Consider the following 23,514-nt stretch of genomic DNA (forward strand, 5'->3'; position numbering starts at 1 on the left):
AGCCTTTATAACAGATATCAGCCTCACCAGAGATTTATTTCTTATTTACAGCAAAGAGAAGAGACCAAAAGCCAGGGCAGGTCCCAGTGCTGGCACGTGGGGAAGCCCCAAACTCAGCAGCACCTACAGCTTCTTGCCCTTCTTCAACCTGTTGCGCTGCCATGTGTTGTACTTCCGCAGGCGTCTCCAATACTCAAGCGAGTCGGGGTCCAGCTCCTCCAGCTTCTTGGGGGGCCCAAGGTGGATCTTAAAGAGCCTGGGGGTGAATGCAGAGGATGTGAGGCTGCGGGAAGGAGGACAAAGGGACAACCACGGGACAGAGCAATGGACGTGAGTGACCAGGATGTGCAGATCCCTCACCCCCACGTCCTCAGTGCACCCACGCCTCTCTCTTGACCCTGATGAAGGTGTCTGGGTCTCAGAGGGGCAGTCTGCCTCCTCCCAGGGCACTTCCCCATCCCTGTTACACAGCTCTGTGCCCCTGGGATGGTACCTCTGTTGGGACACAGAGGGGAGTGGGGCAGCACGTACCAGTCGGGGTACTCGGAGTCGGGCTTCAGGGCCACCTCCGGACCCTCCTTGAAGTAGTTGACCCCCATAGCGTGGGTGGCGAGCATGGTGGGGTCCGTGCACACCTCCGGCCCCTTCAACATCTCCTTCGGCACACCCTTGCCTTTGGCCTTGGCGGCTGTGGTGAAAACAGCGGGGTCAAGGCAGGGGACATGCGGGAGGGCAAGGACGCACACAGGGGAACGGCTGGGGACTCGATGGCAAGGGCACCGCGGGGCCGGGGCCGGGGCCGGGGCCGGGGCCGGGGCCGGGGCCGGGGCCGGGTGGGAGTGGGGGCTACGAGGAACGGAGCTGGGGCGGCGGCACCACCGGGAGGGCGCGGGGCCGAGGCCGGGGACCGGGACACGGGGCCAGGAGCGCGGGCAGGGCAGGGCCGGTTCCAGGGCCGAGGAGCGCGGGACCGGGGCACGGGGGACGAGGGGGCACGGGGCCGGGGAGCGCCGGCCGGGGCCGGTGCCCGTGCGGGTCTCACCGGGTTTCTTGGCGTAGCCGCGGGCCGAGGCGCGGAACGCATCTCCCGCCGCCCGCAGCAGCCCCCGGGCGGCCATGGGCGCGGGGCACGGCGGGACCGGGGCGGGGCCGCGGCCGCGCCTGCGCGGGGCGAACGGAAACGGCGGCGGGATCGTCCCGTCCCGTCCCGGGCCGGTGGCGCCGGTAGCGACTGAGTCCGCCCGGCCCGGGCCCCTCCCGGGCCGCCGGCCCCATGGAGAGCGGCATCACCATGGACTTCCAGGCGGCCGCGCTCCCCGCCCCCGGCGGCGGCATCGATGAGACCGCGGAGCCGCGGGCCATGGACACGGAGGACGGGCCGGACGCCCCTGGGCGCCGTGCGGGAGGCGGGCGGCCGGAGGAGCCCTCCCGCACCGCCCCGCAGGCCGGCAGCGGCTCCGGGCCGGAGGGGCCGGGGCCCGGCTCGGGGCCCGCCGCAGCCCCAGAGCTCGCGGGAGGCACGGGCGGACGGACCGAGCTGTGCCGGGGCTCAGGAAGAGCGATGGAAGCGGAGGCGGTGCCCGCGGTGCTGCAGGGCTCTGCCCGCTGGGAGCCCAGCGCCGGGAGCGCCCCTCGGGGCACGGGGCACCCCCGGAGCCCCAGCAGCGCCGACCCCGCGGGTATGGAGCTGGATGAGATCCCCGAGCCCCGCGCCCGCCCGGGCAGTGCCGAGTGGGCCGAGGATGTGGAGGACGAACCCTCGGAGATCCAGGGGCTGCTGGCTCAGCTCGAGACCCTCGACCCCAACCTCCGCGACCGCTCGTCCGCCCCAGAGCAGGGCTCGCCATCCCCTTCGGGCGCCGGTGCCCGGCGGGGCCGCGGGCAGTGCCCGGGCAGGTGCCGGCCGTGCCCGCTGCACGTGGCCACGGGCCGGGGCCTGGCGATGCGTCCCTGCTGCCCCCAGCACTCCGCCTGCGACCGGCCCTGCCACGGGCTGCTCTTCGCCGAGGCTGACCGGGAGGACTTGCTGAGCCTCCTGTGCTATGAGGGGGGGCTGCCCGAGGCTGGTGCCGAGACCCCCTTGGCCCACTCCGATGTCCTTGCTGGGACCAACCTGGAGATGCTGCAGGCTCAGGAGGAACCAGCCATTGTGGAGAAGCCTGAAGGGCTGGGGAGGCCAGAGAGCTCGGAGGAAGAACCTTCTGGCAGCTGGTGTTATGGAGAGGGGCTTTGCGAGGACGATTCTGCCGGCGAGGGTGCTTGGGAAGGTTCCCCGGAGCCGGCGTGGGCAGCGCTGCCTTCTGCTCTGGCCTCCGGGACAGAGCAGCCACCTCAGGGCGCTGTGACCGTGAGTGCACCGTGTCCTGGGCTGCGATGGGGCAGCAGGAGCCAGGACATGCCACTTGGCTCTGCTCCCTCCTGGGATCTGGGATGGGGGCAAAGGAGAGCCAGGGATGACTTTCCTCAGGTCTTACGGGGCCTCGCACTGCGAGATTGCCCAGACAAGACCCTCGGTACCAACTTTGGCTCTGAATGCATACTTGCCTGGCTGGCTGATTCATGGGTGCCCTGGGGCAGAGGCTGGTGGGTCTGAACAGCCCCTCTGGTCCTGGGATCCTTGCCATCCTCCCCTCCAGCCCCAGGACCCTGCACTATCACACCCACAGGCATATGACTCTGCTCCTCCCTGTCCAGCCCTGGGACCCTGTGCCATTTCCCCCATTCCCAGCGATGCTCTGCCCTTGCTGTCCCACTGCTCCAGGGCCAGGCAGGCTGAATCCCTGAGGTCCCAGCCACAGCCTCACTTGCCCTCTCATTGCTTTGCAGAACAGGGAATCCCCATCATCCTGCCCAGCCTTCAAAGCGGGTGAGTTGCTTCTGTGCTCAAGCAGCAAGAGCACCCAGGAGTCTTGACCCACCTGGTCTGACCCTGAATGGGGGTGGTCGGGGATGCCAGTCGGGGAGGGAACAGCCAGCTCTGCACCCATCCAGAGTGGGTGCACCAGGCTCCAGGTGGCTTGTTTGAGCCTTTGTTGAGGAAATGGAGGTGCGTCAGGGATCAGGGAGGGGGTATACTTGGGGGAAAGGGATGCCATGTGTTCTCAAGGGAAGGGGGAAGCAGGCCTGGTCCCCTGGTGATGCCAGATGCCCATGTACCAAGTACTGAGCTGCTTCATCTTGCGTAGGAATGCAGCTAACAGGCAGCAGGAGTTGGTACCCCCAGTTTCAGAGGTTGAGGAGCAGCCCCTGCTCAATCCCTCCCAATGCCTCAGTTCCAGGCCCTTGTGACCCAGAGGACCTGCTGGATGGTGTGATTTTTGGGGCCAAGTACCTGGGCTCCACGCAGCTGGCCTCGGAGAGGAACCCCCCGACCAGCGTCCGCATGGCGCAGGCCCAGGAGGCGGTGGACAGGATCAAGGTGCAGGAGGGAGGGAGGGCCTGGCTGCCCTGAGCCTGGCCCCCTGTGGCTGTGGGGCAGCGCTCAGAATTTACCCAGGGGCACCTGGCTGTGGGGCTGGGTCCCAGCAGGGTCCTGTGACCTCTCCATCGTTCTGCAGGCACCCGAGGGGGAGTCCCAGCCCATGACAGAGGTGGATCTGTTTGTCTCCACACAGAGGATCAAGGTGCTCACTGCTGATACTCAGGTGAGCAGGAACAGCAGTACCCACGTGGCCCTGTGGCTGCTTCAGCATTCCTGTTTGGTCTTAGGATCTCAGCTTTGCTCCCACACCAGCAGGGTCTTGCCCAGGGATGGCCTATGGATGAGGACACACGTCTGGGAGAGGACGTGTCACTCCATAGCCATCCTGTGTCATGTCCTTGTCTCTCTGTGGCTGCACAAGGCTTCCCAAGCAACCTGCGCCCCGTGGAGCTGCTGGGATCCCAGACCAAGCTCTGGGGAACCCAGGTTTGAAATCTGGGGAGCTCTTTGCCTCAGGATTAGTTTCTGCATTACAGCAAGAGGGAAGAGCTGTCCTGTTCCCTGGCAGCACCCAGGAACACAAATGAGTCCTTGATGAAGGAGCTGTTTGTACCTTTTGGCACAGACATGGTTTCTGCCCAGTATGTGCCAGGCAGCTGTGCCACATCCCAGCACCGCTGCCAAACCCTTCCTGCTTGCCGTGCCAGCAGTCTCACAGCTGCCCACATGATCTTACGGCCCAGAGGGGGCTGAACTCTTGGCCTGTGTCCCCCTTGCCAGGAGGCCATGATGGATCACTCCCTTCAGACCATCTCCTACATTGCCGACATCGGCTCCCTTGTGGTGCTCATGGCACGCCGGAAGCTGCCGCGGCGCTCGGAGGTGGCAGAGGAGAAGCGGCTCTACAAGATGATCTGCCACGTCTTCCACTCGGCTGATGTGAGGCAACACACGGGTCCCTGGGGTGGGCGGGTCACCTTTGGGACCTGAGCCCCATCCCAGTGTAATAACTGGGTGTTCTGGGCTGGGGCTGCAGCAGAGACCCCTCCCTCCCCACAAGGGAGAGGGCAGGAGCCCAGCCTGAGCATCTCTGTGACACGCAGAGGCCCAGCGAGCAAAGTGGAGGGGAGGGTTGGCTCCGTACAGGGGCCCATTCAGGCAGGGAAGGAGCCAGGATGCCCTGGAGCTCCCAGGGACAGTTGCTGTGCTGGGCACTGCAGGGCACTGGGAGCTGTTGCCTCCAGCCCTGAGCCATGGGCAGGAACAGCCCTTTTGTTCCCCAGGCGCAGGTCATTGCCCAGGCCATCGGGCAGGCGTTTGGCGTGGCCTACCAGCGCTTCCTGGAGGCCAACAGCATCGACCCGAGTGAGCTGAGCCCACGCCAGTATAGCCGTGCCCTCGAGGACCAGGAGCAGTACAACGCAGAGCTGACCCACTTCTCCCGGCAGGAGAACTGCAAGGACGTAAGAGCTGCTCCGGGGGGCGGGTACAGTGTGGGGAACTCACTGGCACCTCTGTGTCATCCGCTCCATGTCTGAGGTGCTCCCTACAAAACCGGACCCCATCCCAGCCAGCTGTGAGCGCAGCTGTGGGCTGGGACACGTGCTTCACAACTCTGGTGGAGGTTACAACTGTAACCCACCTGTTCCTCCCCCAGGTCTGCATCCGGAAGCAGAAGGGGGAGATCTTGGGCATTGCCATTGTGGAGTCGGGCTGGGGCTCCATCCTGCCCACCGTGGTCATCGCCAACCTGATGCACGGGGGCCCTGCGGAGCGGTCAGGCGAGCTGAGCATTGGGGACCGCCTCATGTCGGTCAACGGGACCAGCCTGGTGGGGCTGCCCCTGGGCACCTGCCAGAGCATCATCCGGGTGAGCTGGGGCAGGGTGACCTGCCTCACCCCAGGAGGGAGATGGGGACTGGCCTGAATGATCTGGGAGCGTCTGTGACACCAGGATTCCCCTGGGGACCTCAGGTGTGGAGGCAGGTGTGCAGAGGTCATGCTTGTCCTGCAGGCTGTGACAGGTCCCGCTCAGTGCTTGGGAGGAAGGCAGGGACAAAGCTGGGGACTGTACTTGCTGTGGCCCTGCCTGAGGAGGGGGGGGGGAGGAGGAGGCAGGCACCTGTCCTGAAGGGAACCTGTTGCATCATCTATCTCTCGGAAAGGAGCTGGAAGCAAGGGCAGCATAGCCTCAGGGGCAGGGATGTCTTGGGCTGGATTTGTAAGTTCTTGTCCCTGGATTTGTATTTGCAGTATCCCTTTGTGTGCTTCAGTTTACCCATTGAAAGCAGGTTGCTAATCCTCAGCCCTCACATGAGCAATTTGGCTGCATTGTCCCTCAACCAGTCTGAATAGCTCTCCAAAATCTGACCAAGCCCCATCCCCCCTTCCAGGAGGTGAAGCACCAGACTGAGGTGACACTGAACATTGTGCACTGTCCCCCTGTCACCACAGCTGTCATCCGACGCCCTGACTCCAAGTACCAGCTGGGCTTCTGCGTTGAGAACGGTGTGGTGAGTGCCCGTGGGATGGGAAATGGGCCAGGGTCTACCTGAGGGACAGGCAGAGCTGGCTGTGTCCAGGGAGCAGCCCCCAGCTCCCACACTCCATGTGCCTGCCTGGGCCAAGGGGTCACAGGGCTCTGCTGTGCACAGCAAAAGGCTCTTCACAGCCTGTCTGCAGCACCAGTGGTTGTATCCCTCTCCCTGGTGCTCTGTAGCTGTTTGCTTTTGGGGTGGTGGCTTCTTCCTGGCTTTCTGGGCATGACCCCAGGGCCAGTTGTTGCTGTCCCCAGTGCCCCAGCCACTCCCTGCCGTGGGCTCTCCCGTGGCTGTGTTGGGAAGGCAGAGAGGGGCATTCCTGGGCTCAGTGGGAGCTGGGTGGGTGGGTGGCACAGCCACCTCGCACACTGACTGGTGCTCCCCCTAGGATTGGAGGTGTGGGTCTCTCCTGATGCCCCAGGGAGCAGCTCAGTCTCTGCAGCCCAGGCCCGAGGGGAGCAGGAGGGGTCGTGAGTGGGGCAGCCACAGCCTCGTCAGCCGAGGGACAAAATCCTGGGGGCTGCCTTTGCCCCAGCTCATCACATCGCTCTGGTGGCAGCAATGCACAGGGACGTCCCTGCCCTCACTGCGTGCCCGGCGGCTGGAGGAGGTGTGCCCCCCCACTCCAGAGCTCCGGCCGGGAGCCTACGGGGCTGTGAGGGTTTGGAGCAGTGGTGATGCAGGGCTGGGCTGTGGGCACAGCCCTGCTCTCACAGCACTCCCCGCTCCCAGATCTGCAGCCTGATGCGCGGGGGCATCGCGGAGCGGGGTGGCATCCGCGTGGGGCACCGCATCATCGAGATCAACGGGCAGAGTGTGGTGGCCACGCCCCACGAGAAGATCATCCAGATCCTCACCGAGGCAGTCAGCGAGGTGAGCTGGGCCCCCATGGAGCCGCTGGGCTCGGAGCTGTGCACCAGCACCCTGCAGCCTGGGATGGGGCCTCTGACCTGTGCCTCTCTGCCTAGGTCCACATCAAGACCATGCCGGCCTCCACGTACCGACTGCTGACGGGGCAGGAGCAGCCCCTCTTCCTCTGAGCCACCATACTTGGGGCAGGCAGGAGCGGGCCTGGGGCTGCAGGGGCAGGACTGGCTCTGCCTTCTGCCCCAGCCCTGCATCAGAGCCCTGAGCAGGGCCTAAGCCTGCACCTCTTTTGTTATACTCAGGACACCGTGGGAGGCTGGGGGCTGATACCCAGCCTGAGCAGCATCGAGGCCTGTGGTGCCACAGTTTGGGCACCTCTCACTCTCCAATCACCCCTCCCCACCTCACAGTGCCTGCACAGTGCCTGTCCTGCTGCTGCACAGGGTCCCTTGCCTTGGCCTGGTGCTGTTGGTAGGAGAGGGGACCCTATGTGAAAGTTCCCCCCATCCAGTCACTGACCATTGTACTTTTACACTCACCAACGGTGCCTTTCCGAAGGCGGGGATGGTGCTGGAAGCACAGCTCAAGTGCAGAGCTCAGGCCAGCACAGCCCCAGGGCAGCACTGACCCTGCACACCCATGTGTAGGTGCACACTGGCACCCATGAGGGACACCCAGCAGCTCCCAGACTTGGCCTTAAGGACAGAAGCACTGTTGGCACTTCTTTTCCCCTGGCTTGGCCAGAGGCCTGTTGGGGTGCAACAAACTCCGTTGGACCCATTGCACCAAGCTGGGAACCTGCCTCAGCTTTTCCCTGGTGCTGCCTTGAATCACTCTGCATGCACAGCCCGGCCCAGAGCCACAGCCTTTGGAGCAGCAAAGGGAAAATGGCACTGCCCAGCCCCACATCCTGGGAGCTTGGGGCTGTGAGCCTTTTTGTGAGCAGCTCTCTGGCCCCCCAGAGCCATAGCAGTGCTGGCCTGGCTGTGTCTGTGTGCTTGGTTGCTCTAAAAATAAAAATTTTGGGAAATACAGGAGGCTGCATTTGAGGAGCTGCAGGGGGGCTGCAGCAGAGGAGGCTCAGCTCTGGGGGGCACATCCCAGGCCTGCAGAAGTGCCAGGCCCCAATTCCCCCTGCAGTGCCTCAGCATATGCAGGGCCACTGGCCAGGGAGGTGCCTGGGTCCCAGCAAGGCCAGCCTGCTGCACAGTGTCCCCTGCATGCTGCCACACAGCACCCCCAGAAACAGCTTGTCCTGATCCAAACATCCCTTTTATTCCAGTAGCAGGGGCTGTGGCCAAAAGGGAAGGAGGCACACGGTAGTGCAGGCACTTGGTGATGCAGTGTATAGCAGGATTGGGCCCAGCCCAGCCTGGCCACAGGGGCACTACCTGAGCTGTCACCTGCACCCAGAGGGACAGGCCAGCAGTGCCACTACACATCTGTGGCTGGGCCCCACTCGTAGCCTTCATCCTGGTCTGAGTCATCCCTGGCTCGTGTGAACCTCCTCCTCACCGCCTCGTGCTCGTATTCCCTGGGGGACAGAAGGGTGGTGATGGCTCTGTGTGACAGGGACTGCCCTTCCGGGACCGTCCCCAGCGCTGGGCGGCTGCCACCCCCACCCCGGGGCACAGGGTACCTGATGCTGTCATAGCGCCGGCCCTGCCGTGGCTGTTCGGGCACCTGGGGAAGAGCAGGTGGGGGGGTCAGGGCAGGAGCCCCAGAGCTGGGCACAGACACACAGCTGGACGCTGCAGCAGCCAGAGGTGACACCCTGCCTGTGCCACAAGGATGGGAATTCCACCCCAGAGCCAGGCACTGTGCCACCCTCTTCTGCCCCCCCCAGGTCCTTGTACCAGTCTGGGGGAACCCACCTGTTCCCTTCGGCTGTGGCTTGGGGCCAGCTGTGCTTGCTCGGAGGAGTCCAGGCCATGGCTCGGGGCCAGCTGGGCTGGCTCAGAGGAACGGGCCAGCCCGGGCTGGTCATAGGCATCCTCTGCCTCGCCGTCAGTGTAGGCGCCCGCCTCCCCATCTGTGTCGTCGTAGTCACTGTTGGCATGGCTGTCACACGTCAGGTAGCCTGACGCCACCGTGCTTGGTGGGTTCAGCAGGTCCAGACTGTCCTCAGGTGCTACATCTGCCTGGGGGGGGGGATGACAGAGATGTGGGACTCAAGCTGTGCGGGGCCATGCGCAGCCCCATCACCTGCCTGGCTGCAGCCCCAGGAGGCCAAGCCTCATCCCAGAGAGCCTGTGCCTGTACCTGCTCTGCTGTTGTCCAGACAGGCTGGCTTTGCTGTGTCCTTACAATGTCCTGGATCTGCTCGTACCAGGCATTGCCGCTGCCACTGAGGCTGATGGTGGCCGTGAAGAGGTGGCTGCAATATTTCTTCATCTTGTTGGCCTGGGCATAGAGGCGCCGGGAGCTCTTCCTGGAGTCAGGTGCCAGCCACTGCCGCATGGCCTTGATGCCCTGCCGGCTCTCGGGCTCGCAGAACACCACCACTGGGTAGTACTGCACGTAATTGAGGCGCTCCACAGCCGAGGGTGTGATGTCCAGCAAGGCGTGCTTGTTCTGGGGCAGGGCACAGCCATCAGCCCTGCTGGGAGCAGGGGTGGGGGCCATGGGCTTTCCACAGGCCCCAGCTGGCTCCAAGGACATGTGAGTCTCACCTTTTCTGCAATCTGCCGCACCGAGTCCAGCTTGATGACCTTGGACGATGCCCCATCGCGGGGCACGCTCGCTGCAGGACACAGAGATGGGGTGTGAGAGGGGCTGCACCTCTGATAGCCCCAGGCTGGGCATGGTCATGCCCAGCCCCAGGGTCGTGTCCCTCAGGGAGAGGAGGGGAGAGGGCGAATGAGCCCAGGCAGGTGTTGGGGTGTCATAGGGAGGGAGCCAAAGGTAAAGAACTCTCATGGGGTCTGGCTGCTGGATGTCATTTTCTCCTCAGTGTGGGGGCACTTACGGGCAATTTCAAACAGCTCGGGCAACTCCCTGCTCAGCTTCTGCACAGCAATGTCTGCGATGGGGCCCAGGATCACCACTGGCCGCTTGAAGCTGGCTGTGGGAGGACAGAGGTGCTCAGGGTGGGTGGGGGCAAGGGCAGAGCTCCCAGCACCCGAGCACCAGCCCCACTCCTCGCAGTGCCCACAGGCCTGCGACTCGCCCTGCTCCTCACAGGAGAGGGGGGCCCATCAGCATCAGCAAGGCAGCCCCAGGACCAACATCCCCAAGGTGGCTCAGGCTGTCCTGGTGCCCACCTTCCTTCAGGACCACCCTCTCATATGGTGGGTAGTGCCCCTGCTTTGTGAGGGCAGACAGGTCCTCCCGGCTCTTCCGCAGCATCTTCTTGGCTCCCCGCAAGCCCCGCAGCTTCCAAAACTCAGCCCTTGCCCCAGAGGGGTTGGCGCCAGACGTGGCTTTCAGCACTGACTCCAGGCTGGCGATCTGTTCGGCCCTGGGAGAGGAGAGGGCTCAGGACCTGCAGCCTCTGGGTTTGAGGAGCAGGTCAGGAGAAGCTGGCACCCCCGCTCAGCCAGGTGAGGCTGTGGTAGACTTCTCTCTCTGGGACATTGGACAACTTGACCATCAGCTGCCCCACCACCCCAAGGAGGGAATTCACCAGCTCACGCTTCACACCACTGCCCCACCAGCCCTTGCCCTGCCTCTCACTGAGCCCACTATCCATGTCCCCAGCTCCCTTGGGAGCCTTCCCTGGCTCTGCTTGTCTAGGGGCTGTTCCTGGCTCCATCCCTACCTGCTCCGGTTGGGGATGATGCCCTTTTCCTGCTCCTGCAGGTCCCTGCCCATGCGCACAGCCAGCCAGCTCCCCAGCCTGCCCCGGTACATGGTGTCCAGCACGTGGAACACGTCCCCACGGACAAAGCTGAGCCCTGATGGCGTATCCTTCTCAAAGTCAAAGTGTGTCCGGATGTAGAATGAGTCACCCACGTTGGATGAGATCATCTTCCTGTAAACTGGAGCCCAAGGCAAGATGGACCATCAGGGGAAGAGGTGGCTGAGGAAGAAGATACTGGAGAAATTTGGGAAGGCACCAGGCTGGCTGGGACGCTCCACAGTAGCCCTCGCTGCTAAGGAGGGTTTGGAGACACCTTTTCCTCCCATGGCATTCTCAGGCATGCTGGGGACAGTAGGGTCTGACTCCCCAGTACACACTGGCTTCTCCAGGCTGAGCCATGGTTCCAGAAAGCCCCTGTGCTCCAGGAAGCCAAGGCACAAACAGGGCCAGGATGGTCTCGTCCCCACCCATCAACTTCATCAGGAGGAAGAGGAGGGAGAAAGAAGGACCACCCTGCAGGGGCAGGAAGGGCCATGGCAAGCCCAGGTCTGATGCTCGCCCAGAAGAGACAGAGGATGGAGAGGCACAAGCCCAGGATGAGCCTGGTCACCACTCACTGTCCTGCTTGCTCTGGGTCCACAGCGTGACCTCCTCGCCTGGGGGCAGGGCCATGAGATATTCCACAGCCTCCTCACGGGTCAGGTTCTGGAAACTGGTGTCATTCACCTGCCACAGAAAAGCACTTGGACATGGTCCTGCCAGCAGAACAGAGGGCATAGGCACCAGCAGGGGACCCAGGGACATCAGTGCCCAGGGCAGAGTGGGAGAGGGAACTGGTCCCTGTCACCTTGGAGGTGATACCCTGGGGAGATATTGGACCCAAAAGGGCTGGGGCCCGTCCAGGTGCAGCAGCATATGGAGCATTTTCAGCCCCGGGTACCTGCAGGATCTGGTCACCTTCCTGGACGCCCTGGCTGTCAGCCAGGCTCCCCTCCTGCACGCTCGACACGAAGATGCCCACATCATTCCCACCCGTCAGCCGCAGCCCCACACTCTTGGCCTTCACAAACTGCACGACCCTGGAGTTGGTGCTGTACCTGCCACGGGGAAGTACAGTCAGCCCAGTGGTGACATGCAAGGACAGGACGGGGAGGCACTGACCCTGTGACCCCAACCCTGTGCCGCAGCAGCTCCACATGTCCCCCAGCCATTCCCCCTTGCCTCTTGCAGACATACCCATCCTTGTGGGCAGCTCGGGCAGTGGGGCTGGTGTGGGGGCTGTGGCCATCCCCCTCCATGGCTTCCAGAAGGTCTGCAGGAAGGAGAGCTGATGCAGGAGCAGCAGTGGCTGTGCTGAGGCACAGGGAGCCCTGGCACAGCTCTGCCGGGGCTTTGGGCAGTGGAGATGCACGGGAGCCTGGAGCCCTCTCAGTGCCCAGTCCACTCACCCGGGCCCCGAGCATCGGCTACAGTCACCTCAGCCACAGGCTCCCTGTTTGATCGTCTCCTCTCCCTGGAACAAGAGTGAGCAGGATTTAGGCAGGGCACAGGCAGGCAGTGTCAAATGGGCAGTGGAGACAGCAGAGCAAGCTGGGAATGGCAGTACCACCTCCAGGGACATTGGCTTAGGAATGGAGAACCAGCATCCCCAGCCAGGTGGAGAACACAGCATGATCTGCCAGGGGACAGAGGGGCTCATGGGGACAGTGAGGGCCTTACGGTGGTGAATTTGTCCTGGCAGCAGCTGGAGGTCGTGGGGAGGTCTCTGGAGATGGCGGATGGGACAGCTCAGAGTCAATGTCTGAGATATCTGCAGCAGCAGGAGGGGAGATGCATCAGTGACCATGCAGTCCTTGTGCTGTGTATTTGGCCCTGGCCCCGCCATCATGTCTCCTCACCATCCATCCGGGAGCTGTCGCTCTGGCTGTCGACGTCAGGGATGTTAACCAGGAACTGCCGGTGGTCCCGGAGGATGAGCAGGGTCAGGATCCCCTCTGTCCGCTCGATGAGCTGCTGAGTTTCAGCCAAGGACATGTCCTGGCTGGCTACCCCATTGATCTGGAGGGGCAGAGTGGGAGTCCTCAGGGCACCTGCTCCTGGGAAAGCCACCCCCAGGAACACCCCACTGGGATGGGATGCTCTGACTGCCATCTTCCTGGTCCCTTCCCAGCCCCTCCAGCCCAGCCCCAGCTCCCACAGCTTCACCTATTCTGTGTCTCTGTTCCTGACTGCCTCCCAGTGTGACCTTATTCTGTGCAGAGGAAACATTAGTGTGGCTTGTTCCACCTGCCTGGGGCCCTGCCCAGAGGCAGGAGCTGCATGGACCCCTCAGACACCTGAAGCTCAGTTTTCCTTTGCCCTGGGCCCAGCCCTGTCCTTCCATGCCCTGGCCTGGTGCCGGGGAGTCAGGCCCCAAGTCAGGCCCCCAAGATCAGGGGCTGGGATCTCCCTGAGTGGTAGCAGCTTTTCCCAACAGACTGTGGGACGTAATCCCTTCTGTTTGCCCCAGAGTCACCTTGGCACCAGTTCCCAGCAGCCACAGGTCTGCCTGGACCAGGTGTGCAAACAAAGGGTCTCCCTCCCTCTATTTTCTCCTCCCCAAATACTTCAAGCATCATTTTACCTGACAAACACCTCTGTGACTGTCGTCCAGTAGGGACACAGACACACAGCAGGGGACCACACACCGTGGGGACAGTGGGGTGGACACGACCCCACTGTGCCAGCAGGACGTGCCACCAGCCCTGGCAACACAGGGAGCTGGGCCCTGGGAGCCCCTGTGGCCCTGTGGGGGGGCCAGGGGGGCTGGGGCAGGGAGTGGGCACCAGACAGAACTGCCTCCAGCACAGCCATGACTGGCCCCTGCAGTGACACTAGCCAGGGATGAGCCCTCCAAAGAGGGGCAGATGAGACCCCCAGTGAGTGCCGTGCAGCCCAGGGCCCCCATACCTTCAGGATGAGGTCTCCCTCCTGCAAGGAGCTGCCCTTGGCCGCCAGCCCGCTCTCCACTATGTGCTTGATGAAGAGCTGACTCCCCAGCTTCAGGCCATACTCTGCACCAGAGAGAGCCGTGATGGTGGCAGAGTCAGGCAGATGCAGGACCCCCTCAAGGTCCCTCCTCGGCACCATCCCCACAAACCCCAGCTCCCCTTGGGGTACTGGCAAGCCCCAAAGCTGAGCTCTGTAGCCCCTGGCTGAGGGCAGGAGGTTTAGTGCACCCAGCATGGCATGCCCTGTCCCCTTGCTGCAGCCAGGCCCTGGCACCCACCCAGCCATCGCCTCCTCCCTGGCGGCAGGCATGGACAAAAATCAGGCAACAAGACCCAGGGACAGCAGGAGCAGGAGGGCCTCACCTTCACTCTGCTTCTGCTTCACCAGTACCGATGTGATGGGCTTCATTGGCACATCCTGGTGTGGCAGCCGCTTGAAGCCCGACACCAGGGCCAGCCCGTTGGTGTCCCCGTCCTGGCCAAAGGCATTAGCAGAGCAATGTTGGCCATGGCGTCTCCGATCCGAGCCACTCTGCACCCAGTGGCTGCTGTCCTGGCTTCGCCTCCGGCTTCGTGGCACCAGCTTATGATGGCGACGGTCATCGTGGTGGTGACCAGAGCTCCTCTCGCTGGATGAGTCCCCATCGTAGCCCTGACTGTGGTCCAGGTCATCCCGGGAGCGGTGCAGCCTGTAGTCATCGTCTGAGTCGTAGTGCCGGGGCACAGTGGGGGACCCAGGGCTGCCCTTGCTCACAGGGATGTGAACCTTCTTCGGTCTTTTCAGCGTCTGCAGGTGCAAAGTGAGTAGGAGAGGATGGTGGGTACAGCTGTCTCTGCCAGGAGATGTCCCTGCAGCAATTCTCAAGCCCCAAACCCTGGGTGTGTGGGACAGGGGAGCTGGGATGGGGACAGGCACAGCGTGGGCATGACGCCAGCCCCCATCCCACCACAGAGCACACTCACGATGTTGGCAATCTTGCCACAGGTTTTAAGTGTCTGGATAGCAAAGGAGGATGGGACATTCTCCATGGAAAGGCCATTCACCATCACGATGTGATCCTTCCTCCTGGGAGGGAAAATGAAGCTGTGACTCTGCCCCAGGCACAGCTCCCAGCCCAGGGAGGTTGTGGGGTAGCAAGTGTACCCCAAGAGATCCCATTCCAGCCAGGCAGGGCAACAGTGGTGCTGGCCCTGTCCCAGCAGGAGCGATTCTCCATCCTTCCCACCCTCGCTGGCAGCAAGCACCCCATATGGCCCCACGTCCCCGTGCACTCACTGGAGCTGACCCATCGCTGGTCCCCCAGACACCACATCTGAAACAAACACCGCTGTGTCCCCGGTTGTCCTGTTGGGATGGTCACGGCCTCCAGAGACAGCAAAGCCAAAGCCCCGGTGAGGGTCCTAGTGGGCGTGGGCAGAAGGGGGGTCAGGTAGAGTTGACCCCACAGACCCAGTCCCTTCCCAGGGCCACCCCAGGCCACACTCACCTTGCTCAGTGTCACCGTGTGCTGCTCCCAGATCACCATCTCCTCCATGGTGGGCACCCACCAGCACAAGCTGGGGAGAGCAGCAGTGGCAGCCGGACAGCTGGGGGGCTCTGACCGGCTCCGGCTCCTCTTTACAGCTGCTGGCCCCTTCCTCAATCCAACATCAGGCTGCAACAAAGAGCAGCAGCAAAGCTGAGCCATAAGGGACTGTGAGGCTGCAGGGGACAGAGCCCCACAGTGCCAGGACACCAGGACTGGCAGCTATGTCACACCCCAGCTAACCCTGCATGGCTCCGAACCCAGAGCTGCCTCTGTACACCATGAAATCACCCCCCTGGGGGTCCATCTCCATCCCCTCAGACATGCATCCATGGAAGGGGAGGTTTTACACAGGGCAAGGACAGGACTCATCTCCATGGCTGGGACCCACTGTCTATGCCATCCTCGTGGTCTTACTCCCCTCCAGCAGACCTTGGGCTGCTGCTTTGGATGGTGTTTCAGTGCCTGTCCACCCACCCTGGGCTCCAGCAGCTCTGCCTGCTGGTTTGGCAGCACCACTGCCCCAGTTTCACCATTTGGTTTCCCTGGACAGACGAGCCTGACTGACAGAATAACATCCCTTTGAGGCTGAAACTCCTGGGATGGGCCCAGGGATCTCCACCAGCCCCTGGCTCCCTGGAGGGAATATTGGCATGAACCCAGAGAGACATGGGTTCCCATGTGGGTGGGAGACAGCAGGACCAGAGCCTCCCACCAGTTCCCATGGGGTGGGACAGGGAGAGGCCACTTTGATCAGGGCCTCACAGAATCACAGAATCATCAAGGTAGGAAGAGGCCTTCAAGATCATCAAATCAAACTGTCACCACTACACCACCATAATCACCCCTAAACCATGTCCCCAAGTGCCACATCCAGATGCCTCTTGAATGCTTCCAGGGATGGTGACTCCAGAACCTCCCTGGGCAATTTATTCCATTGCCTGACCACTCTTTCAGTGAAAAAAATTATCTAGTATCTAATCTGAACCTCTGTTGGTGCAACTTGAGGCTATTTCCTCTGGTCCTGTCACTTGGCAGAAGAGGCTGATCCCCACCTTACTACAATCTCCTTTCGGGAGCTGTAGAGAGCAATGAGGTTCCCTGAGCATCCTCGTCTCCGAACGGAACACCCCCAGTTCCCACGGCACCACACGGCCCATGGTGTCCGAGGGCTCTGGAGTGGCGGTGCCAGGGCTGTGCTCACTCCTAACAGCCCCCCAGTACAGCTCAGCCCCCCTCAAGCTCAGCCAGGGATCCCCACATTGGTGCCACAGGCAGCTCAAAACCTCCACAACCCCTTTGGGAATTGGCCATGGGGTAGCTTTGGTGGGACCTGGAGGCCTCAGAGACACCCTGTGGGCAATGCCGGGGTGATGCTACATCAGGGATCTGGCAGTGGGCAACCAGCCCTGGGCAAGCGCGGCAGCTCAGCCCTAGCACAAGGACATCCCACGGGCAGCCCCGGCTGGAGCTGTGCCGAGGCAGATAGCTGAGCCCCCAAAACGAGGGACCTGGCTGAGCCCTGAAATGACCACCCGGGCGGTCACTGCGAGCCCGGCGGGAGAGGCCAGGGGAGGCCTGGGGGGTAATTCAGTTCAGCCCGGATGGGGGCTGCGGAGGGCGCGACGGGTCTGTGGAGGAGGGCAGGAAGTCCCGTCTGTGTCACCAGGCTGCGAACCAGCCCGGTGGCCTCCACTTGCCACCCAGGGACACGTGGGATCGGGGGTAGCTGGGGCTGAGCCACAGTGTGGCAGCACCCACTGTCCTGTACCAGCACTAGGAAAGCTGATAATAAACAGGAACTCCCAGTGTGGCATTGGGGTGGTTTCAGCTGTGTCGCCAGTGTTGTTCATGCTCCCTGGACACCCGCAGGTGACATGGTGTGTGAGCTATAGGTCCAAGAGACACCAACCTGGAGCAGCCAGATCATCCCCCTCCCCTGGGTGGTGACATCTGCTGTGCCAGAGCCACCCCTGATGCCACTCAACACAGCCTCTCGCTGTCTCCAACAGGGTCCCACTACTGTCCCATCAGCGGGGTGCCACACACTGGCCACAAACCTGCATTCCACTGCTGCCCATTGCATGGGGACGGCAGCAGCTCCCATGTCGCCAGTGGCACAGGCAGTGCACCCACGGTGCCACCAAGCCCTGTCCCTGTCCCCAGTCTCCCCCCAAGACCTGGCGTAGGGCCTGCACCAGCCAAAGGCCAAGGCTGGCAGCAGGAGGAGCCGGCTCAGCCGGTTTCCGACAGAAACCAGCCCGCACCTGGAATGGCCCCGCAGGGAGAGGCAGTATCTGGGCAGAGCTGACCATGCCTCAGCCCGACACACCCAGCACCGGGCTCGGGAAGCACTGGGAGCCCCACACCGCTCCTCACAGGTACCGTGGCAGCACCTCCCAGGGGTTTTAAAGCCAAACAAAGCCGAGCTGTGCTCGGGCAGCTCATCCCACTGCCAGGTCCCCAGTTCGGGGCTGTGCCTGGCCCTGAGTGACGCCACCAACAATGCCCGCCATGGGGACAGCAACGAGTCGGGGGAAGGGACACACTGTCCACCTCAGCCGTGCACACAGCCAACCCCACCACCCATAATGTTTCCCAACCCCTCCTCCCCTGATAGGGGTCCTCATCCTGAGAACCTCAAAGCCTTCCTGGGATCAGCGAGGTCCCTGCTCTCAGCCAGTGCTGCAAAACCACTCGTCGCTTATCTGGTCCTGACCATGCAGCACCGAGGTCCCGGATCCCTCCAGAGGCTGCTCTATCCCAAACCCACCCAAAGAGCAATGGGCTGATCCCGACCCCCTGCTCTGGGAAAAGGTCTCTGGAAGTGCTGCTCCGGACCGAGTGTAAATCAGCAGCAGAGAGGCACGTCCTCCAGCCGTGGGGCGTGCAGCTGTGATCCTCCACGGTATGTCCCTACTATGGAGCAGAGCTCCAGGAGGGTCAGTGGGTCCTGAAGCCACCCAGAGAGAGACAAAGCATGGCCGGTTCCCCAGCTGACAGCACGACTGAAAGCCAGAAACCACGGCCGACAGATCCCGGGGGACAGAGTTAGGCACTCACCGAGCCTGGGATCCGACCAGGAAGGAGCTGAGCTCCCGGGCTGGTGGCAGTGGTGTCACTCCAGGGTGCCTTGCGTAACCCTTTGTAGCCCAGACTCTGCCTGCAGCGGGGAAGGAGCAGGAAGGGGGTCCCGGGGCAGCTTGCCGGGCACAGCAGGTCTCCCGGAGGGCTGTCCCTGGTGTCCTCCACCGTGATGGTGGCTCAGGCACCTACACTCACCGCCCTCCCAGCGCTGCACCGGGACAGGCTCACAGGATGCTGGTGGTGGCGGTGCCTGGAGATAGGGGTTCCTCCCCCTCAAAACCCCTGCCCTGTCCAGGCAAGCAGTGGGACTTTGCCCCAGACTCCCAAACCCTCCCAGCGTCACCCATTGCCCCAAGAAGGGACAGACACGGGGGCCAGCCTGAGGATCCCTGTGATGGCTGGGGAGGCTGGTGATGGCTGCTGTCCCCTCTCCTCCCCTTCCCTTGCCCCTATCCGCACCTGGGGACCAGCCCCCCGTCATGCCTCGTCCTGCGGGGCCGCTTTCCCGCGGTGACAGCGATCAGGTCCACGCCGCGGGTCTCCGCCTCCTGCCGGGGCCGGTACCGCTCCCAGCCCAGCGCCGAGGCGGCGTGGGGGGACCAGTTCCTGCGGAAGCCCCTGGCCCGCAACCGCCACCCCGGAGCCGGGGCCATGCCGCCGCCTGCCCCTCCGCCTCTCTCCTCGGCACCGGCTGCTCCAGGCCGAGCCCCACGGAGAGCCTGGAGCAGCTCCCGCCGCTCCCCAGGACCAGCCGCAGTCGGGAGACCCTCTGGCGGGGGCCGGCACCGCGAGCAGCCTCATTAGTGCCGGTGGCTCCAGCGCTGCCTCCTAGCCGGGGCTACCCGTCCGGGACATGCGTGGCCCCGGGGCCCGGAGAACCGGCGGGGCCGGCCCCGGGCTGACCCGCGCCCCGGGGGCTGACCCGGGCCTGGGCCGGGCGGCGCCACTAGGTGGTGCCGCGGGGCCGGGAGGAGCCGGGGCCCCGGCCCAGGCCGGGAACCGGCGGCGCTGAACGGCGCAGGGGCCAGGGAACGTGTCCGGGTCCCGGTGCACGGCAGGCCCGGTCTAGCCCAGCGGATTGTGTGGCTACCGGGAGCTCCCGGAGACGGAAGGGGTGGGGGGGGTGGTAGGCGGCGCCCGGCCACCAGGAAGGCCCCTGGAGGGCCCCGGTCCAGCGGGGGCAGCGCCGCAGGAACCGAGCCGCACCGGGCCGGGGGCGCGACATCTGCCGCGGAGAGCTGACCACGCCCCCGCCGGGGCCAGAGCCCCGCCCCTCCGCCGGAGCCCCGCCCCCACCGTCACGGCCACCTGCAGGCCGCGCCCCCGCTGCCATGGCGACCGGCAGACTCCCCGCCCCCGGAGCCCCACCTCCACTGCCATAGCAACTCCGGGCAGGCCCCGCCCCGAGGAGCCCCGCCCCGCTGCCATGGTGACCGCAGGCCTCGCCCCCCGGCCCTGTGGTGTTTCCCCCTCCACCGGGGATGTCGTGGCCGCCGCACCGTGAGGGAGCGGCGGGAGTTTCTGCGGCCTCCCTTATTCCCCACTCCGTCGAATCCCACAGCCCGCCGGTTATCGCGACAGCCCTCCACCGCGTCGCAATTAACCCCGGCGGAAGAGCCCCGCTGTGCTTCCGGCACTGGTCGGGGCGTGTCTGGCCGCGGCGCCACCCGCGTTCTATGGTCCGCGGCGCTCCAGGGTCCCCCGCGCCGCGGCCGGTACCCGGGAGGAGCGCGGCGGCGGGCGCTGGCCTGTCCGGGGCCTGTCTTGCCCTGGGGCTGCGCCTGCCCGCGGCCGCCATGGAGCTGGAGGTGCCTGAGGAGGCGGAGGGCTCGGCCGCGGCGGGTGCCGGTGCCATCACTCCGGAGGCCGGCGTGGGGGGACCGGACGCGTCAGGAGGTAACGCGCCGCGAGCACCGGGGGCTGCCGCTGGCTGTCCCCACCCGGCCGAGCCCCGGCGTGTCCCCGTGTCCCGCCGGCTCGCAGTGGTTCCACCCCAGCCGTAACCCCGGCCGGGCCCCCCCGCGGGGCTCTCGGAGTGGTTCGGTCCAGTCTCCCCCCCTCCCCGGAGTGCGCCCCCCCCAGACACCGCGTGGTCCCGTCCAACTGCTGCTTCCCTTCCCCCCTTCTCCCCCGGCCCCGGATGGTTTCGCCCCCGGCCCGGGACACCGGGGGACACCGGGGATACCGGGATGGGGCTCCCCTTCTCTGCCCTCGGGAGTCTCGGAGCTGCGAGGGGCAGGGGCAACCCCCGGACCACCCTGCCGGGCACAGGCTGCCCGTCCCCGAGACTGCTCCCAGCCCCGGAACCGGCCCCGGCTGGGCCTGGAGGGCCGTGTCGGGGCCGTCCTGCCCCGTCCCCTCTCGGGGTTCGCTCCCCGGAGATCACAGGGTCGGGCTGGAGGGGTTGGTCGGAGAGCCGGGCAGACCCTGGCAGCGGGGGCGGGGACTTTGCCGCCGGCCGGGGTCCCTCCCGCCGGAGGGGGCCCGTTTGTCAGGGCCCAGAGCGAGCCCCGGCCCCGCAGCGGCATTAGCAGAAGGTTTGGGGTTTCTGAGTGGCAGGATAGATCCATGGGGCTGTGCCTGTAGACCTGCCCCCGCCTCCGCTGCTGCCTAATTATTTCTAGTTCATTAACAGCCTCAGGATTGCTGGCTGAGCCGTGCTCGTGATGTTCAGCCCCGCTGCTGCCGGGCTGACACGTTCCTCCGCGGGCCCGACGCGGAGCTCCGGGCACCTGCCCGAGTCCGGGGTGCTGTGTGATGGGTTTGGCTGTGTGATGACAGCGATCTCCGTGTCGTCAGACCTTTAAATGAGCATCATTAGATCTTCTGAGAACCAGCTAATTACAGTGGGAGCCGTGCTCGTTTCGCAGATGTCATCTGCCGCGCCGGGGATGTGGGTGTAGTGTGTAACTTTGGGTAAGGTGCCGAGGTTTAGGCTGAGGGAAGCTGTCCCCAGCCATCCTGCTGTGGTTCCTCAGTGCTGCAAGGAAATGCAGGGGCTGGCAGCCTGCAGCCTGACTTCCCAAGGCTGCTTGCCATGCTCCCACACACCCTTGGACCTCTTTTTGGGAATGTTCTCCCAGCACGAGGAGGGCTGGCTGGTGATGCTGAGGGAGTGAGAGAGAACCTCTTGCTGATCAGAGTCACAGAAGAGTTTGGGCTGGAAGGGACCTTAAAGCCCATCTTGTTCCACCCTTCTGCCCTGGGCAGAGACACCAATGAACAATTAAAATACCATTTGTCCTTCTCATTTCTCAGTCACCTTTCTGGTTTTTGGGGAGGGTAGAGGGTTGTTGCTCAGGACTAGGCAAAGTGTCTATGGAGACTGCTGCTCAGGAAAGGTTTAAGCAGGGAGCATGTATTTTTCTTCTTCCGTGAGCAAGTAAACCTGAGTTTATGAACCTGTAGGCTGTCTTACCTTACGCTGATAGTAAAAAAGATGAAACGGAGCCAGTAATCTCACCGATGCTTTGATTTCTCAAGTCAAGTTGCTTACTCCTCACTTGGGTAGCATCCAAATTGTGTCGCTTGGCCTCAGCTGCACTTGCAGCTGGAGCTCCCGGGGGGCTGGGGACAATGTGCACAACAGCAAATGAGTTTTTGCTGGAGAAGAGCAAACCCCGGGAGATGGAGGTGGCCTTTGGTGGGCTGTGGGAAGGCACAGTTGCACCTGCACAGGGTGGGCTGTGCTGCGGGTCTGGGGTTGTCACTGTGCTCTGTGGTCTGAACTGGGTGACAAATCCCCATATCAGCCTGTGTGCCTTCGCTGCTGTGTGGAGGTGTTGAAGTGCCCGTGACCCACCTACACGGGTGCTTCGTGCTGCTCCCCTTGTGCTCACTGCTCTGCATGTGCTGCTGATGAAGGATCACCGGCGCAGCTGAAACCTGCTGCCTGGCTCCTGGCTGGAGAGGAGCCATCTGGGTGCTGTGCTCTGCCTGAACAATGTGGCAGGGTTAATCCAGACTGTGGGTCAGGCCAGCATAGACCCTCCCCAAGCCCTCAGTAATTATAGTAAAATTACCAGTTTGTCTGGTACAGGAATAAAACTGCATGGAGAAGGGCTGGAAGGCGGTGAGACCGTGGCAGTAGGTTGACTTAAGGTACAGAGTGTCTGAAGGGAACTTTTGGAGGGAGGAAACTTCACTTACTGCCAGCAGCAGGGCTGTTCATTCATGAACACACAGGCCCGATTAGTCCCTTCCTGAGACCTTGGCTTCAAAATTTAAAAAGTTTTGTGACCAACTAGTTGAAAAGGGAGTTTTAAGATCTAATGGGTGCAGATACTTGCTGTGCCTTCTCCCTGAATCTGTACCCTCATGCCCTGGGGAGGGACTGCAGGGAGTGTAAGGGGCTGCTCCAGGGTTCCGGTGAGCTCTGGGCAGGAGTAGAGTTGGTGTGGGGAGGTATGGTGCTAGGGGTGACAGGTGAGCACTGGTCTTGTTCAGGCTGGGGTGCCCTCATCCCAGGGATGGTTGGGTAAGCAAATGGCGCATCACCATTCCTCTAGCCAGGTGCAGTCTGGAGACACAGGATCTGGAAACCTTTTATCCAAGGATGGTCAAGTTATGGGAGAGCTGTTGCTACAAAAGAACTGGCACTGTCCAACTGTTGGACAGCAGAACTGGCCTCCACCATCTCCCTTCTAAAGTGGGAATTCTCAGTCTAATGGGGGAGTAAAGTTGACATCGGATTTATTTCCATCGGTCAGGTCTCCTATTACACAGGTTGCAGTCTGCCAATCACTTATGGTCTAGAGCTGGAGCAGAAGCCTCCAATGTGTTCTTCAAGGTTGGATTCTAATGCTTTAGGGAGCTGAAATGATTTAACAAGGATTTACACTCTTGTTGGACAGCTGTCTCTCTGTACCTCAGGCTGAAGGAGCAAAATGAAGATCCCAGCCAGGTGTGCTGTGTGCTGGTGGCACCTGTGTGGCTGTCTCCGAAAAGCACTGGGAGGGCGTTGATTGCGACAGCCCAGGAACGGTATTGCAGCTCGTCCCTCTTAGCAGTGATAACTTTGAAGTGACTTTTGAAGGGTTGCTGAAAGCAATTTTTTCAGTGAGCAGATTAGAGATAAGAGAAGAATTCCACCCTGTGGGGCATAAGCAGTTCAATTCATACCAACGTGATGGAGAGGGGAAATTGAAGAGAGCTTATCAGCTTGAGGAAAAATCAAATGTAAACATCATCCCCAGCATGATTATGGTTCACAGCTTAGTTGGATGTCACATGCCTCTGTGCCGTGAAATGGTGCTGGCGAGGATGATTACAGAGGGAGTCA

At 62.9% G+C, this 23,514-nt stretch overlaps 4 protein-coding genes across 15 annotated transcripts in view; 2 read left to right on the forward strand and 2 right to left on the reverse strand.

Annotated features, from left to right (window-relative positions):
• Nucleotides 1–4: 4 nt before the first annotated feature.
• On the reverse strand, nucleotides 5–1,149 carry MRPL54 (mitochondrial ribosomal protein L54). The gene is made up of 3 exons (XM_039566351.1): nucleotides 1,043–1,149; nucleotides 532–688; nucleotides 5–256 (listed from the first exon to the last, which is right to left on the reverse strand). Exons 1-3 carry the CDS (start codon nucleotides 1,116–1,118, stop codon nucleotides 124–126), a joined length of 366 nt encoding a protein of 121 aa, XP_039422285.1. The 5' UTR covers nucleotides 1,119–1,149; the 3' UTR covers nucleotides 5–123.
• Nucleotides 1,150–1,158: 9 nt separating this feature from the next.
• APBA3 (amyloid beta precursor protein binding family A member 3) lies at nucleotides 1,159–7,862 on the forward strand. Of its 2 annotated transcripts, none has more exons than XM_039566349.1 (10): nucleotides 1,159–2,347; nucleotides 2,827–2,866; nucleotides 3,273–3,418; nucleotides 3,558–3,644; nucleotides 4,202–4,360; nucleotides 4,705–4,884; nucleotides 5,079–5,291; nucleotides 5,815–5,934; nucleotides 6,678–6,834; nucleotides 6,930–7,862. In XM_039566349.1, exons 1-10 carry the CDS (start codon nucleotides 1,274–1,276, stop codon nucleotides 7,091–7,093), a joined length of 2,340 nt encoding a protein of 779 aa, XP_039422283.1. In that variant the 5' UTR covers nucleotides 1,159–1,273; the 3' UTR covers nucleotides 7,094–7,862. The 2 variants fall into 2 exon arrangements, with proteins under 2 accessions (XP_039422283.1, XP_010409798.3); XM_010411496.4 differs by having other exon boundaries at nucleotides 6,694–6,834; nucleotides 6,930–7,093.
• Nucleotides 7,863–8,081: 219 nt separating this feature from the next.
• Nucleotides 8,082–19,179, reverse strand: TJP3 (tight junction protein 3). The gene is made up of 21 exons (XM_039566336.1): nucleotides 18,693–19,179; nucleotides 18,210–18,309; nucleotides 15,108–15,275; nucleotides 14,897–15,021; nucleotides 14,584–14,686; nucleotides 13,984–14,407; nucleotides 13,580–13,683; nucleotides 12,529–12,688; nucleotides 12,350–12,440; nucleotides 12,079–12,143; nucleotides 11,867–11,942; nucleotides 11,571–11,727; nucleotides 11,248–11,356; nucleotides 10,589–10,808; nucleotides 10,092–10,288; nucleotides 9,797–9,892; nucleotides 9,501–9,571; nucleotides 9,091–9,402; nucleotides 8,703–8,969; nucleotides 8,468–8,511; nucleotides 8,082–8,362 (listed from the first exon to the last, which is right to left on the reverse strand). The coding sequence occupies exons 1-21, from the start codon at nucleotides 18,884–18,886 to the stop codon at nucleotides 8,263–8,265; spliced, it is 3,183 nt and encodes a 1,060-aa protein (XP_039422270.1). The 5' UTR covers nucleotides 18,887–19,179; the 3' UTR covers nucleotides 8,082–8,262.
• Nucleotides 19,180–19,695: 516 nt separating this feature from the next.
• The window catches only part of PIP5K1C (phosphatidylinositol-4-phosphate 5-kinase type 1 gamma), a 51,943-nt gene continuing 48,124 nt past the window's right edge, over nucleotides 19,696–23,514 (forward strand). For 4 of the 11 annotated variants that reach the window (XM_039566338.1, XM_039566339.1, XM_039566340.1 and 1 more), the window contains exon 1: nucleotides 19,697–20,129. In XM_039566338.1, coding sequence (XP_039422272.1) covers nucleotides 19,715–20,129 — 415 coding nt within the window. In that variant the 5' untranslated portion in view covers nucleotides 19,697–19,714. Of the gene's footprint in view, nucleotides 20,130–23,514 lie in introns of all 11 variants that reach the window. The other 7 variants (XM_039566342.1, XM_039566347.1, XM_039566343.1 and 4 more) reach the window with 4 other exon arrangements.

Source organism: Corvus cornix, chromosome 28, assembly GCF_000738735.6.
Source record: "Corvus cornix cornix isolate S_Up_H32 chromosome 28, ASM73873v5, whole genome shotgun sequence".
Lineage (NCBI taxonomy): Eukaryota > Metazoa > Chordata > Aves > Passeriformes > Corvidae > Corvus > Corvus cornix.